Source organism: Rhinopithecus bieti, unplaced genomic scaffold (genome assembly GCF_001698545.2).
Source record: "Rhinopithecus bieti isolate Rb0 unplaced genomic scaffold, ASM169854v2 scaffold_1618, whole genome shotgun sequence".
NCBI classification, from domain to species: Eukaryota; Metazoa; Chordata; class Mammalia; order Primates; family Cercopithecidae; genus Rhinopithecus; species Rhinopithecus bieti.
Window position 1 is genome coordinate 4,981,377 of NW_016803937.1, and position 15,374 is coordinate 4,996,750.

Consider the following 15,374-nt stretch of genomic DNA (forward strand, 5'->3'; position numbering starts at 1 on the left):
TGAGCGCTCGAACCTTCTCCTAGGTTTCTAGTTTGTTGGCATATTTTTAAATAATCCTTCTTATTTTCCCAAAAGCAACAGTGATGTCCCCACTTCCATTACTGATATGAAGCACTTGTGCCTTGCCCCTTTTTCCTTAGTCAGTCTAGCTAAAGGTTTTTCACATTTTTGTTGGTTCTTTTTGAAGAACCAGCTTTTAGTTTCATTAATTTTCTGTTGTCTTTCTAGTTTCTGCTTTATTTTCCCCAAGCTTTTATTTTCTTCCTTTTGTTTGCTTTAAATTTGTTTGGTCTTCTCTTTCTAGTTTCTTTTTTTTATTTTTGAGACGGAGTCTCGCTCTGTCACCCAAGCTGGAGTGCAGTGGCCAGATCTCAGCTCACTGCAAGCTCCGCCTCCCGGGTTCACGCCATCCTCCTGCCTCAGCCTCCCGAGTAGCTGGGACTACAGGTGCCCGCCACCTCGCCTGGCTAGTTGTTTGTATTTTTTAGTAGAGACGGGGTTTCACCGTGTTAGCCAGGATGGTCTCGATCTCCTGACCTTGTGATCCGCCCACCTCGGCCTCCCAAAGTGCTGGGATTATAGGCTTAAGCCACCGCGCCCGGCCTCTCTTTCTAGTTTCTTAAGGTAGAATATTAGGTTATTGATTTGAGATCTTCTTTTTCATATCAGCATTTACAGTTGCAAATTTTACCTTCCAGCAGTGCCTTAGCTGCATGCCATCAGTTTTGATAGGTTATGTTTTTATTTTCATTGATCTCAATATTTTCTTTTCTTTTTTTTTTTTTTGAGACGGAGTCTCGCTCTGTCACCCAGGCTGGAGTGCAGTGGCCGGATCTTGGCTCACTGCAAGCGCTGCCTACCGGGTTTACACCATTCTCCTGCCTCAGCCTCCCGAGTAGCTGGGACTACAGGCGCCTGCCACCTCGCCCGGCTAGTTTTGTATTTTAGTAGAGACGGGGTTTCACCAGGTTAGCCAGGATGGTCTCGATCTCCTGACCTTGTGATCCGCCCGCCTCAGCCTCCCAAAGTGCTGGGATTACAGGCTTGAGCCACTGCGCGCGGCCTGATCTCAATATTTTCTAATGCCCCTTAGGATTTTTCTTTGGCCTATTGACTATGTAAAAGTATGTTATTTAATTTCTCCATGCCTATGAATGCCTCAAATTGCCTTCTAGTATTGAGTTTTAATTTCATTTCATTATGTTTAGAGAACATACTTTGTATGATTTCAATCCTTTAAAATTCATTGATACATCATTTATGGCCTATTATATGATCACTTGTGGGTAGTGGTTAAAGCACATGTGAGAAGAATGTGTATTCGGCTGTTGGGTGAGAAGGAGTATATATTTAAATTTACTTGGGATTAAAAAAACCTTGTGGCAGATCACATTGCAAAGCAGACTTGCTTTATAAATATGTTCCTCTTTTGTTTTAAAGCTAGATTTTAAAGTACAGCTTGAAAATAGGTTATATTTCAGAAATTAATTCAGATGAGGTTGGAACTTGGAAAGAATTTTAAAAGTATCAGTAATTTGTCTTATGGATAAACTGTTCATCTGTCTACAATTAGTAGTTTTTTTTTTTTTTTTTTTTTTTTGAGACGGAGTCTCACTCTTGTTGCCCAGGCTGGAGTCTAGTAGAGTGATCTTGGCTCACTACAATCTCCGCTTCCTGGTTTCAAGCAATTCTCCTGCCTCAGCCTCTCGAGTAGCTGAGATTACAGGTGCCCGCCACTACGCCCGACTAATTTGTTTTTGTTTTTTTTTTTGTATTTTAGTAGAGACAGGGGTTTCACCATGTTGGTCAGGCTGGTCTCGAACTCCTGACTTTAGGTGATCCACCCACCTCAGCCTCCCAAAGTGCTGGAATTACGGGTGTGAACCACTGCACCCCTCTAGAATTAGTATATTTTAAAAGAATCATGAAAATAAAAATTAACGTTTATCATTGAAGTAGAGAAAGTTAATTCAGACAATTAAAATTATCCTTAAGGTTTCAAGTAATATATAGGTCATGAGAAATGAAACTGTTTGAAAAATAAATGGAAGCGATAGGAATTTCAAAATATCAGAAGTTGGGAAGTAGTTTTACATTTTCTGCTTAATAAAATGGGCTTGAGACAAAATGTTATTTCAGCTTAGATTCAAATTTTCGCTAGGCTGGGAATTATAATCGCTGTAAATGGAGCCTTTGTGTCAGCAAGAGCTTAAAATGTAAAAGCTCCTCTGGTCCTTGTAATAACCAAGCAGGGCAGGTTCTGGCCTTACCTCCATTTTCCACCTGAGGAAACTGAGGTACGGAGGTGCAGATCTTGGCATGGTCATGCTGTTCCTGAGCTCGAGTTTGAAACCAGCTTTGGAGTCCCAGGTGTGTGCTCCCACGCTCTTACCCTGTCACCTCTTAGTGGGTGAGGGATGGAAAACAGGACTCCAAGTGCTGTATGATGAAGCCTGATTAGTGGTGAATGAAACCCGCTCTTCCCAGATAAACTACAGGAGTCCCAGGAAGTGCCCTACCAGCCCCTTGACTGGCTGGGAACAATGCCCTTCCAGTGAACTTGGCAGGACAGACGCCCTCTGATGAGCAGCTCCAGGTGTAGCTCAGGCATCTATTCCAGCCCCATTGCCAGGGCACCGCCATCTCGACGGGCTCCGAAATGCTGCTTGGAGAGGAGAGAAAAATGTTGAAGTCAGATTGTTGAGATCAGTGCTGGCCAACAGACAAAGCAAGCCCCATGTGAAATTTTCACTTTTCTAGGGACCATGTTAAAAGGGTAAAGAGAAACAGGGGAAACTGATTCTAATAATTATGTCCTAAATACAATTTTGAAATGTAATGAATATTTAAAAATTGAGATAATTTACATTTTTTTATACCAAGTCTTTGAAATCAGGTGTGCCTTTTACACTTCCGGTACCTCTCAATTCACACGAGCCTTATTTTGTGTGCTCAGTAATTGCTGCGTGGCTCATGGCTCCCGTACTCAGTGTGGGTTTAGATAGTAGCTATACAGTGACATAACAGCCCCGCTAATGCTCACTGTCCCCTTCCCCTAGATGGCAAGAGGTTTCTGGGGCCTCAGTGGCTGGACTGTGACTGTGACCGAGCCATGATCGAGGACTGGGTGTTCAGGGTCCCCCACGTGGCCATATTCCTGAGTGTGGTCATTCACAAGGGCTTTCTCATCCTGTGCTCGTCCCTGGATCTGACGACCCTGGTCCCCGAGTGTCAAGTGGACCAGGGCAGGGGTTTTGAGAGCATCCTGGACATCCTCTCTGTCATGTACATCAACGCCCACCTGCCTCGGGAGCAGCGGCACTGCTGGCGCCTGCTCTTTTCATCTGAGCTCCACGGACACAGCTTCTCCCAGCTCTGCGGCCACATCACTCACCGGGGGCCCTGTGTGGCTGTCCTTGAGGACCACGACAAGCACGTGTTTGGTGGGTTTGCCTCCTGCTCCTGGGAGGTGAAACCTCAGTTTCAAGGTAAGACTTGGTCACCTGAACCTGGAGGAGTGGCACAGCCTAGGCAAAGAGCTCTGGAGGGAGGGAGGGGGCGGGAGCGCTAAATCTGGCTCTCCCATCTTCTCCAAGTGTTTCTCGAGACGCAGTTGGGGCAATAGGAAAACGTGATGCTGCTCAGTGGTGTTTATCACATCACAGTTCTTCAGGACAGACCGTGTGACCCCCAGTTTTCAGGTGAGGACACAGGCCCGGTTATTACACGGTGCTGGGTCTACCGGGCCTGGGAGAAGTCAAGCCACAGATCCCTCGGAGGGGACCAGGAGATGCTGATTGGTTCAGGTCGGATGTTTTCCTTCCCTGGGCCTTCCTGCCCCTGCCCCCCACCACGTGTGTTTGCTCGTTGGAATTTGAAAGCTTTCTGCGCGACCTCGAATGCACTGGATGAAAGGCTCTGAGTAAATTCTCCTCTTTCCCTTCAGGAATAATGTTCTGATGAAAACAGTCCTTTAAAATTATTTAAAACACAGGCCAGGCGCAGTGGCCCACACCTGGAATCCCATCATTTTGGGAGGCTGAGGTGGGAGGATCACTTGAGCCCAGGAGTTGGAGACCAGCATGGGCAACATAGTGAGAACTCATCTCTATCTTTAAAAAAATAAAATAATAAGCCCAGGCGCAGAGGCTTAAGCCTGTAATCCCAGCACTTTGGGAGTCCAAGGCAGGTGGGCCACTTGAGGTTAGGCATTCGAGACCAGCCCAGCCAACGTGGTGAAACCACATCTCTACTAATGTAAAATTGGCATGGTGGTGCACGCCTGTAATCCCAGCTACATGGGAGGCTGAGGCTTGAGAATTGCTTGAACTTGGGAGGCAGAGTTACAGTGAGCCGAGATCACACCACTGCACTCCAGCCTGGGCGACAGAGTGAGACTCCATCTCTAAATAAATTAAATAAATAAATAAATAAATGAATAGGTTTTTGAAACGTTGACAGACGCATCGCCCGTCAGTGGGCTGTCCTCTGTACTCCAGAGTGGGCCACCATCCCCAGGGTTTGCCTTCATCACTCCCCCGTACATCCTGTATCTTACCCCGCACCTCTGGAATGGTCGTCTCTCCACCAGGCAGAGGTTCTGGAGGCCGGGAACTGTGTCCAGGTGGAGTTGCCCCTGCAGGAGAACTTTCAGCAGAGGCTAGGTGGCATCTGGCTGGGACAGGTAGCAGGGGTCCCAGGTTGAGGGTTGGGCACCTCTATCTCCTAGACCGCATTGTTTCTAGGGTTTGATTTCTATCTAGGTTTCAGGATGTTCTAGATCTTTATCTTAGTTCTGGGAATGGTAGGAATTCTCCCCAAATCAAAGTTTCCAGGTGCCAGCCCTGCTGGTGGGCCTTTCTAAAGACAGCAGCCTCAGCCTTGCCATGGCCACTGTCTTCTGCACACCTACCTTTCCCTGCCTCCGTGTCACAGGCATGGGGCACCAGCCCAGCCTCAGGCTCCGGGGAAATTGCACATTGCTCTGCCTCACTGCACAGCTGAAGGCTTGGCTTTAGGATGTGAAAAGACCCTAAGCATCATGATCAGGTTAAAGCTGCTGCTACCTCCAGAGCCCTTAATGTTAGTTTCAGATGGACTCTGCTGGCTCTTCATGTTTTATTAACAAGCAGACTTAATCTTCCTGAAACATGCGCAAAAAATGCAGCGGCCAAGTTTTCAAACCCGAGTTCATTCTGTTGCAGTACGTGTCCATACTTGGGAAATAACAGCAGAGGGCAGCCTCGCACCATGTATGGTACAAATCCATGGACTTTGGGTCAAGTTCAGAGAGCGTGTTGTCCACTTGTCCTGGAAATAATGACCTCTAATATCTGAGACTTTAAGTGATTTAATAGCTGTGGGGCAGACAATGAAGGCAAATGCTGGGGAAGGTGGCGCCCTCCTTGAGTATGGAGGATCTTTCACTGTGGGGCGATGTGGCTTCGTCAACATTTTTAAAGGACTGTTTTCATAGTTTTATTTGAGGAAAGAAGAATCGATTATACGTAGAGCCTTTTTTGCTTGTGCTTTCTGTGCAGTAGTTGAAAATGCCCAAGGCTTTGGATTGAACACAGGATTTTGAGTCCTAGCTCTGTCCCTCGGCAAGGTGACTGATGAATTTTCTGGGCCTCAGTTCCTCAGAATTACATGAAACCATGCTGTGTGGGCAGGCAGCTCCTCAGCGGCCGAGCGCCAGGTGGTGGCAGCATGCTTGAGTGTTGTTTTATGAGAATGAGATAAGGAGCCCTTGCTGTTGGCATGGTTTTTTTTTTTTTCAGGTAATCATAACTCCTCAGGTCCTTGCCCTGTATCCTGGGAAATGATGCTTCCCCCACCTGGCCTTCCCCATGGAGAACGGCCCTTGGGGGTGGACTGGCATCTGGGCCCACGCAGCCAAAGCCTGAACTCTGTGGCCCCGCCACGTTGCTCCGCAGTACGACAGGCTCAGGATTGCAAAGCAAAGGGCTGCGTACCTGAAGTCCAGTGCGGGAGGGTCGGGTGGGGCCAATACAGTCGGGTATGACTGAGCTGTTCATGGCGGCGTCTAAACCTGCCCTCAAGCCTCCGAGGCTGCTGAAACCCCAGTGAAGCAAGCCTCGGTCTGTAGCCCAGAGTAAAGTCCTTCTCTTAGCTGGTTCCGGTGGAACTTTCTAGCCTAACTACCTTCCTTCCTTCACCCGACGCTCTCAAGCCCCACTGTTGCCTACCTGTCCCACACCTTGTCCTCATGGGGTCCCTTCTTCATGGGGGGCTCTGTTTCAGGGCCTCCCTCTTGACCTTGGAAGCTGCCTCCCAGAAGCCTCCCAGACCCTGATGGCAGAGGCCCCCCGGGGATCTTTCTAGATTGGAGGCCTTGGGTGGTGTCAGCCCACACTACAGACTGGGCCCTGTTTGCTTGCTCAGGGCCATCATCCTCTTCCAGCCTCCTGGTCTTGGTGCCCCCTTCTTATCTACATTCTACCATGGTGCCCCCAATTTTCTTCCTGTGACTTCTTTCCCCCCGATGACTAGCCCAACCCCAAATTCCTATGGGTAGCCTTCCGGCTTGTTGTGACACTTGTGTATGCTGGTGTCGGGGCAGGCAGCCCTTTCGGCCAAGTCCTCAGAACATGGTGGGAAGCGCCCCTTGCTGGGAACTCCGAGGATGAGGCCTGGCCTACGGCCCTCTCCCCAGTGCTGAGGTGCTTATGGAGGGAGGGAGTCTCTGAGACTGAGGACCCACAGTTTCCAGAGTTTTGACGGGTACCTTTCTTCTAATGGCCTGTGTGCCCACCCCATGCCTATGGGCGAGGGTAGACGACCACCTTTCCCAGGCCGTGCTCCTGGGGGCAGCTCTGCACCCACAGGTTTTCTCTCTCTGCATGGTATGTTCTTTCAGGCCAGGCTCAGCACTATGCAGCGTCACTTGGCTGCTCGGGTAGGCTGTGCTGGAGGCCTTGGTCTCTGCGGAGTGACCGCCTGCCCCTTGCTCATAAGCTAAAGGAAGCCTGTTCTTTCTGGCTTGGATGTGCTTGGCCAGCCTGGACTGACTCCAGACAGTGGGCAGAGTTGTGATCTCTGCTCCCCCGGCCAGAGCTAAAAGATGTCCCATTCCTTATTAGTTGTCCCTCTAATCCCTGCACCCCCAGCTCATCCAGCTGGGTCCCCAGCAGCTTGTCCCAACCCCCGATCTGCCGACACCTGGATATGGATGAGAGGGGTCTTGGCCATGTTGCTTCCTGAGCCGCAGCTTTCTGGTGTTTCTGGCCCTCTGGGACCGGCTCAGACACTGACCCTGTTTGTTTTGTTCTCTGGCCACTTTCAGGGGATGACAGATGCTTCCTGTTCTCCATCTGTCCCAGCATGGCCGTGTACACACACACGGGCTACAATGACCACTACATGTACTTGAACCATGGACAGCAGACGATCCCGAATGGACTGGTGAGCCTGGGCAGAGCGTGGGGATCTCGCCTTGGTGATGTCCCCCCACGAAGGTGTCAACCCTGAGGCTCAGCTCCACAGATCAGGGCAGGGCGCGTGGCATTTATCTCCTTACACACGCCATGTCCAGTTCCTTCTGCCTCCAGGGCCGGTGCTGGAGATAGTGACAGCTGGGCCAGGATTTCCCTTAAAGAAGGATGTGGCCTCTGCTGGAGCTTCTCAGTGGTTTGTGTGCAGATGGCGCACTTGGCCCCTTTTTCTGGCCCTCAGATGATTGGTTTGTGGCCTTTGAGGCTAGGGATAGTGTTAGCGCCACACCCGTCCCTGCACGTCACTGCCCTGCCTCATACCTGGGAGTGCTGGACTGAGGGGAATGGACGGCCGGCAGCTCATGAGACAGCATGTGGGGCCCTGGTTGGGGTGACCATGGCTCCTGTCCAGCCCTCGCTTCAGCTTGGTGACGTGGCACTGGAAGCACAGGGAAGTGGGGGAGGCCTAGGCCAGGTACAGGGAGCAGGTGGGCATGGGTCCAGGCAGGCCCGGGGGCAGGAGCTGGGGCAGCATCCACACCAACGCTCAACTTACTCCTGCCAGCTCCCCTGCCGATTTCTTTCCTCTGCTACTTGACAGAAAGCTCTTACTGGGAAAATCCAGTCCTGTGTCTGCAGAGCTGAGGGCAGAGAAGGCTGGTCTGCTAGAGGGGCCAGCGTCCTTCCCAGGCTTACCACACTGATGCCCTGGAGAGAGGGAGGGGCGTGGCTGGGCCTCCTAGAACACCTGGCATCTTCTGGAAAGGGCGATCTGTTGGCGGCAGGAGAGAGGGTGCCAGCCTCACAGAGAGCACCTGGCAGGCCCCGGTCATCGCTCGTCATTGGCCGTGAGGGACAGAGCGGTTCCGACTGTCGACTCCGGACAGTGTGCTCGGGTCTCTTGTTGCCCAGGGTCAGAACTAGGGCGTGCCAGGTGTTCCAGGCCTACCAGGGACCAGAGGAGGTGCTCGGCAGGGCGAGGTTGAACAGCTCAGAGCCCAGCCATGTGACGGGGGGTGGAAGGCACAGGGGTTCGTGTCTGCCTCTGCCTCTGCCTCCGGGTCTGCCTCTGCATCCTGTAAGCCACACACTCGGAGCTGAGTTTCCCAGTCTGTCTTGGGGTGAGGATCGCTGCCCGGAAGCGGGGGCACTGGTGCCCCGACATGGGGGGTTTGCGGTATCAGCTTCTGTGTTCCCTTCTCCCCTTATCTTAACTGGGTGGGGCCCTGGGCCCTGCGGGTCTCTTTCTATATATATATATATATTTAACATTTTTAATTCTCTGACGTCACTTGTGCTTTCAGCAAGCAAATCCTCTTGAGAAAGAGCCATGGGTGGGTGTCTGCAGACATAGATGACTGTTCTAGTCACTTGGCATGGGATGCTTAAATGGCAGCATTGATGTTTCACAGTTAAGGAAAACATAGATGATGGCGTTCACACGCACCCGCCCTGTCTCAGGCTGGTACTTAAGGTGAGAGGCTGGCTCATGGTATTTGATGTCCACAGGCCCTGAGGAGTTGCTGATGCTGTTCTTTGTCCTGGCTTCCTTTGCAGGGGATGGGGGGGCAGCACAATTACTTTGGGCTTTGGGTGGATGTTGATTTTGGGAAAGGACACAGCAGAGCTAAGCCCACGTGCACCACGTACAACAGCCCGCAGCTGTCGGCCCAGGAGAACTTCCAGTTTGATAAGATGGAGGTGTGGGCGGTTGGAGACCCTTCAGAGGAGCAGTTGGTGAGTGGAGCCATCCTCTGCCTCCCTGGATGGCCTCTTGAGCCTGGGGGCCTTTCTCCATTTAGTTACCATTACCCCCTTTACTCTTCTGTCTGCAGATAGTTTCTCACAAATTTGATCCTGGCAGCTGATGCTGACTTGGATGCCAGGAGATGCATGGCTGGAAGTCTTGTCTGGGATTTGTGGGCGGTTTAGTAGAGCAGCCCTGGGAAGCGGGGGGGTCCTCAAGTGCAAGCCAGGTGGCCCTTCATTCTGTCTGCCCACCTGCAAGAGGAAGGTCTGGGGTTCCTTCTTCCCTGGTTCTGCACCTGATTTGCTACTGACCCCTGAACCTCCTGTAATACCTCCTACCCACCCAGCCATTGAATCCCAGAGTGGGAGGGGCCTTAGGGGGAACCAGAGCATGCTCACCCGAGAAGGCTGGAAAACTAGCAGGAAGCCGCTGCCTGTTGTTGGGCCATCATGGAACACACCCACCCTTTCTTCTCTTCTCAAGGCCAAGGGCAACAAGAGCATCCTGGACGTGGACCCTGAAGCCCAGGCCCTGCTGGAGATCAGTGGGCGGTCGCGCCACAGCGAAGGGCTCCGGGAAATCCCGGACGATGAGTGAGGAGCTGCCTGAGCCTTCCTGGATTCCTCTGGGTAGAGGGCACCGCCTGCAGCCCCTCTTCCCTCCGCCATGGTTTAACTGTAATAGAGTGCCACACGGGTCACAGCCAGGTAGTCCCAGCTGTGCCAACAAGACGCCCTCTGAAGCCGTGTCCTGACTGATGGGTGGATCTCCCAGAAATAGACGTTTTTTAAATTTTATTTTTTGCCCTACAGGGTCACTCTCAGGATCTCTCCAAGAAGTCTTAGTGTTAAATTAGTAACTCAATCTTATACTTTGTTCTTTTTTACCAATGAAATCCTAAGCAGCTGAGACTTTTCAGACCCCCGCTGGCATTAGGGAATCCCGCTGGCATTAGGGAATCCCGCTGGCATTAGCGTTTGTGGGGAGCGCGACCTCTCTATCGAGGAGGGGCTTCCTCCCGCTGAGGTTCACATGGCCTCACTCAGGCCATCCTGTTAGAAGGTGGGACCTGATGGTCTGTTCTGACGGGTAAGGGACAGAGGCATCTGGATGAAAATCTCGACGCTTTCTGGGAACAGCTTCCAATGGCATGGGAGTTCTGTATTTAAAAGTATGAACTGTCTAAAATGGGGAAATGGAGGCAGGAGACTGAGGTAACATGGTCTCGTGGTGGCGTGAGTCCTCAGAAGTTGTTTGTAATTAAGGTTCCACACCCAGCTCTCTCAGCTGTTTTTAAATGAATGTGTGTCATGAATAGATGGGAAAGTTGGGAGATCTGTCTACAGAGAAGCAAAGTTGTGGTTCTCTTGCTAACTTCAAGGTGAGGGACACTGGGCGCCCTAAGTTTGGGAGCTTGGTTGATAAATACATACATGGTCCATTCCATAAATCAGTGGTGAGTGACTGGCCCGGGTTCTAGACCTCTGGGAACCAGCGCCTGAGTCACAGCTGTCTAGGTCTCGGTGCTGGCCTGGGTTCTAGACCTCCGGGGACTGGCGCCTGAGTCCCAGCTGTCTAGGCCTCGGTGCTGGCCTGGGTTCTAGACCTCTGGGGACTGGCGCCTGAGTCAGTTGTTGGTATAGCCATTTGCCCAGGGCTGCTCGCAAGGGGGATGATGGAAAATTCAGCAGTGTAAACTCGCTTTAAACAAGCTCCAGTGATCCCGAAATACTGAATATCATGTAGGTGGGTTGTTGGGTCAGCAGAGCTGCCATCTGCCCACGTCTGGAAAACAACACATGGTGAGTCACCAGTTGGCCACGAGAATTCTCCACTTTAAAGGCACTGTGAGCTTGTCTCTAAGATACATACCTCTGCCTTTTGTCTTTTGCCATAAGCTTTGACCTGTTGTAGAGCTGATGAAAATACAGCCTCTTATTATATAGTTCGCCTTGATTATAAGCCATAGTAAATCGAGCTGTTCGCATTTTGCAGGCCCTGCATTTTCTACTAGGAGGTTCATCGAACCTTCCACTTAGCAATACCCCGACTCAGGCAGAATGCCTTGTAAATTAGCCTTCAAAAGAAAAGTGCACGCTCAGACAGTGTGTGGAGGAGCAGGAGCGTGATGCAGACAAGGACTTAGTCATGACTGATTTTCCTTGGCCGGTTTTTAATGGCTTGTGGGGAACATTGTCATCTTCTGAACTGACATGTTGGCAGATGTAGACTATTAGGTTGCTCAAACATCTCTACCATGAGTCCAAGGAATTTAGGTCCCTATTATCACTTTGTTTTTGAATGTTTTTTATAAAAATGCAACTAAATACCTTGCTATTAAACTGCCATGATGCCTCAGTTAAAAAAAAAATTAAAATAAAGGTCTGTCAGTGTCTGTGCCTAGATGATCGATCCTTCATTGCTGCTTCTGCCTAGGCTGCCGCAAAGGTTAGGACTTTGTCCACTCACATGCTTTCTACCCTGAGCTTGTTCTAAGGAGAGTGCAGATCACAAGTGGACCTGCCTCCAGGCGGCGCACTTAGAGAAAGGGCACTGGCCCGGGCTTGGGAGCCTGGGGGATGCAGCTCTCTCCATGGGCTTCTCTTGGTGCATGGTTCTGCCTCTGGGCACTCAACCTTTTTAGGATGTGTGCAGGGCTGGGGCCGGTGGACCTGACAATACCTTACCTGGCTCTGAGAAACTTTTAATCCTAGTTTGTACAAATGAATAGTTTGTTCTTTTGTGAAACCAGAATGATAATTCAGGTTCTAAGGACTAGAGGTCTCCCTACAAATGACTTATCAGGGCCCTAGAAAGTGCTAGAAGGAAGAGGTTAAAAAAAAAAAAAATTGTCCATGTTGCAAACTGTTATAAATGATTGCCACATTTGTAAGCTATTATTTTTTCCCACCATATTTTTTAATTAAAAAGGCTGGGGCTGGTCATGGTGGCTCACGCCTGTAATCCCAGCACTTTGGGAGGCCGAGGCAGGTGGATCACCTGAGGTCAGAAGTTCGACACCAGCCTGACCAACATGGAGAAACCCCATCTCTACTAAAAATACAAAATTAACTGGGCATGGTGAGCTACTCAGGAGGCTACTCAGGAGGCTGAGGTAGTAGAATTGCTTGAACCAGGGAGGCAGAGGTTGCAGTAAGTCGAGATCGTGCCATTGCACTCTAGCCTGGGCAACAAGAGTGAAACTCCGTTTCAAAAAAAAAAAAAAAAAAAAAAAAAGCTGGTTGTGGTGGCTCACGCCTGTAATCCCAGCACTTTGGGAGGCTGAGGCAGGCAGATAACTTGAGCTCAGGAGTTCAAGACCAGCCTGGGCAACATGGCAAAAACCTGTCTCTACAAAAAAATACAAAAATTAAGTAGGCGTGGTGACACATTCTTGTGGTCCCAGATACTTGGGAGGCTGAGGTGTGAGGATCATTTAAGCCTGGGAGGTTGAGGCTGCTATGGTATGAGCTGTGATTGTGCCACTGTACTCCAGCCTGGGCAACACAGCAAGACCTTATCTTAAAAAAAATTGTGTACCTGGTTTAGAAAAAAAAGATAAAAGGATACAACTTAAAGTCAGTCATCTTCCTGCCTCTTGTCCAGCTATTTTCCCTCCTGACAGGCAAAGGCACTGATGCAAAAATCACTCAGGTCTCCTCCCTGTGACTTGGTGCACACCTGAGCGTCACCGTGTTTTACACACTGATGCATCCTTTGCTTTCTTTTTTAAAGGGAGGTCCGTATCCACCCACCTGCCTCCCTCTTGTCTTTATAGATAGCATGATGTCCCACCATATGGATGTTCTCGGGCCTAGCATTCCACCGTCCCCAGCTGGGGAACATTTTGTTTGCAGCTAATCATTGTCACGAATGTCGTTTATGTGTGCCTTGGTGTGATCGTGTCTGTGGGATAAACTCTTAGAATTGTTGGATTGAGATGTATGTGCCTTTTATTTAGATATGGATGAATTAAACCTCTTGAGCTCAATTTATACTCTTAATATATCTGAGTGCCTGTTTGCCATGTTTTCAGCAACACTATATTAAAATATGTTTTTTTTTAACCTGATAGACAAAAACTATATTTTGTTGATACATAATATTTACATACTTACGGGGTACATGTATTCGTTACATGCATAGACTGTGTAATGATCAAGTGAGGGTATTTGGGGGTGTCCATCATCTTGAGTATCCTTTCCACATTCCAAGCATTTCAAGTCTTCCTTTGTATCTACTGTGAAATACACAGTGCATTGTTGCTGACTACGGTCACCCAGTGCTACTATGGAATGTGACAACTTAACTCTTCTAACTATATGTTTGTACCCACTTGTGGGGCACCCGGTTCTATTGCTGTTTGGGGTGCAACTAAGTAACCCTCATGGACCTAGGGGAACTGAACAAAGGGGGCAAACACGGGAATAAAAGACAAGAGACAAAAGAGTATATTTGGAAGGAAGGGGTCGGGGGCACCTTGCCTCTAGTGAACAAGGGCCCTGAGCTTTGCACAGCCCTCCATATTTATTAGGCAAAAGAGATAGAAGGAGGGTAGAAGGAAGGGGTCAGCTGCTCAGTCCGGAGCAGGCTTGCTAAGACTGCATTCCTTGAACAACAGGCTCTAGATGTCGCAGTAGATATCCTCGGTGCCAGGGGGTGATGGCCTCCAGCAAACCTGTCGGCAGGAGCAGTGGTGAGTTTGCTCACATCCTGCATTCATGATAAACAGTTTGCTGTTTGATCATACAGCCTCCAGTGGAGGCTGAGTTGCCTCCACTGAACTCAGTGGAGTTGGTTACGTCCCACGGGCCTTCGGCTCCCTGCACCCACTGAGCCAACATCTCTTGCTCCCTCCCTCCCACCCATACATCCTTCCCATCCTGTAGTATCTGTCGTTCTTTTCTCTACCTCCATGAGAGCCACCTTTTTTCTTTTCTTTCTTCTCTTTTTTTTAGCTGACACATCAGTGAGAACATGCAGAATTTGTCTTTGTGTCTGGCTTTTTTCACTGAACAGAATGACCTCCAGTTCCATCCATGTTGCTGCAAATGACATGAGTTCACTCTTCATGGCCAAATAGTATTCCCTTGTGTATACATACACCCCATTTTCTTTCTTTTCTTTTTAAATTAAGTTCTGGGGTACGTGTGCAGGATGTGCAGGTGTGTTGCATAGGTAAATGTGTGCCATGGTGGTTTGCTGAACCTATCAACCCATCACCTAGGTATTAAGCCCAGCATGCATTAGCTATTTTTCCTAACACTCTCCCTCCCCACACCCTGCCACCAACAGGCCCCAGTCTGTGTTTTCCCCCTCCCTGTGTCCATGTGTTCTCATTGTTCAGCTCCCACTTATAAGTGAGAACATGCAGTGTTTGGTTTTCTGTTCCTGTGCCAGTTTGCTGAGGATAATGGCTCCCAGCTCCATCCATGCTCCTGCAAAGGACATGATCTCATTCTTTTTGATGGCTACATAGTATTCCATGGTATATATGTACCACATTTTTTTATCCAGTCTATCATTGATGGGCATTTGGGTTGATACCATGTCTTTGCTATTGTGAATAGTGCTGCAGTGAATATATGCGTGCATGTATCTTTGTAACAGAATGATTTATATTCCTTTGGGTATGTACCTAGTAATGGGATTGCTGGGTCAAGTGGTATTTCTGATCCTAGATCTCTGAGGAATCGCCACACTGTCTTCCACAATGGTTGAACTAATTTACATTCCCACCAACAGTGGAAAGGCTTCCTGTTTTTCTACAACCTCGTGACCATCTGTTGTTTCTTGACATTTTAATAATCACCACGCTGACTGGCAAGAGATGGTATATACCATAGTTTCTTTATCCGTTCATCCATTGGTGGACATTTAGGTTGTATCTACATCTTTGCTATTGAGAATAGTGCTGCAGTAAATGTGGGCATGCAAGTATCCCTTTGACACACTGACTTCTTTTTCTTTGAGTAAATACTCAGTAGTGGGATTGCTGGATTGGGTGATACTTAGTGGTGTTGAGCTCTTTTTTTTTTTTTTTGCATATAGTTGTTGGCCATTGCATGTCTTCTTTTGAGAAATGTCTATTCATGTCCTTTGTCTACTTTTTAATGGGATTACTTATTTTTAAATTGTTGGGTTCCTGAAGTGTTTTCCCTGTCTTTTTT

The 15,374-nt window shown here is 49.1% G+C and overlaps 1 protein-coding gene across 3 annotated transcripts in view; it reads left to right on the forward strand.

Moving 5' to 3' along the window:
• Positions 1 to 11,550, forward strand: part of MEAK7 (MTOR associated protein MEAK7) — a 29,202-nt gene extending 17,652 nt beyond the window's left edge. For all 3 annotated transcript variants that reach the window (XM_017860776.1, XM_017860782.1, XM_017860788.1), the window contains 4 exons: positions 3,060 to 3,488; positions 7,307 to 7,425; positions 9,012 to 9,191; positions 9,688 to 11,550. In XM_017860776.1, coding sequence (XP_017716265.1) covers positions 3,113 to 3,488; positions 7,307 to 7,425; positions 9,012 to 9,191; positions 9,688 to 9,801 — 789 coding nt within the window. In that variant the 5' untranslated portion in view covers positions 3,060 to 3,112 and the 3' untranslated portion in view covers positions 9,802 to 11,550. The remainder of the gene's footprint in view (positions 1 to 3,059; positions 3,489 to 7,306; positions 7,426 to 9,011; positions 9,192 to 9,687) is intronic.
• The last annotated feature ends 3,824 nt before the right edge of the window (positions 11,551 to 15,374 follow it).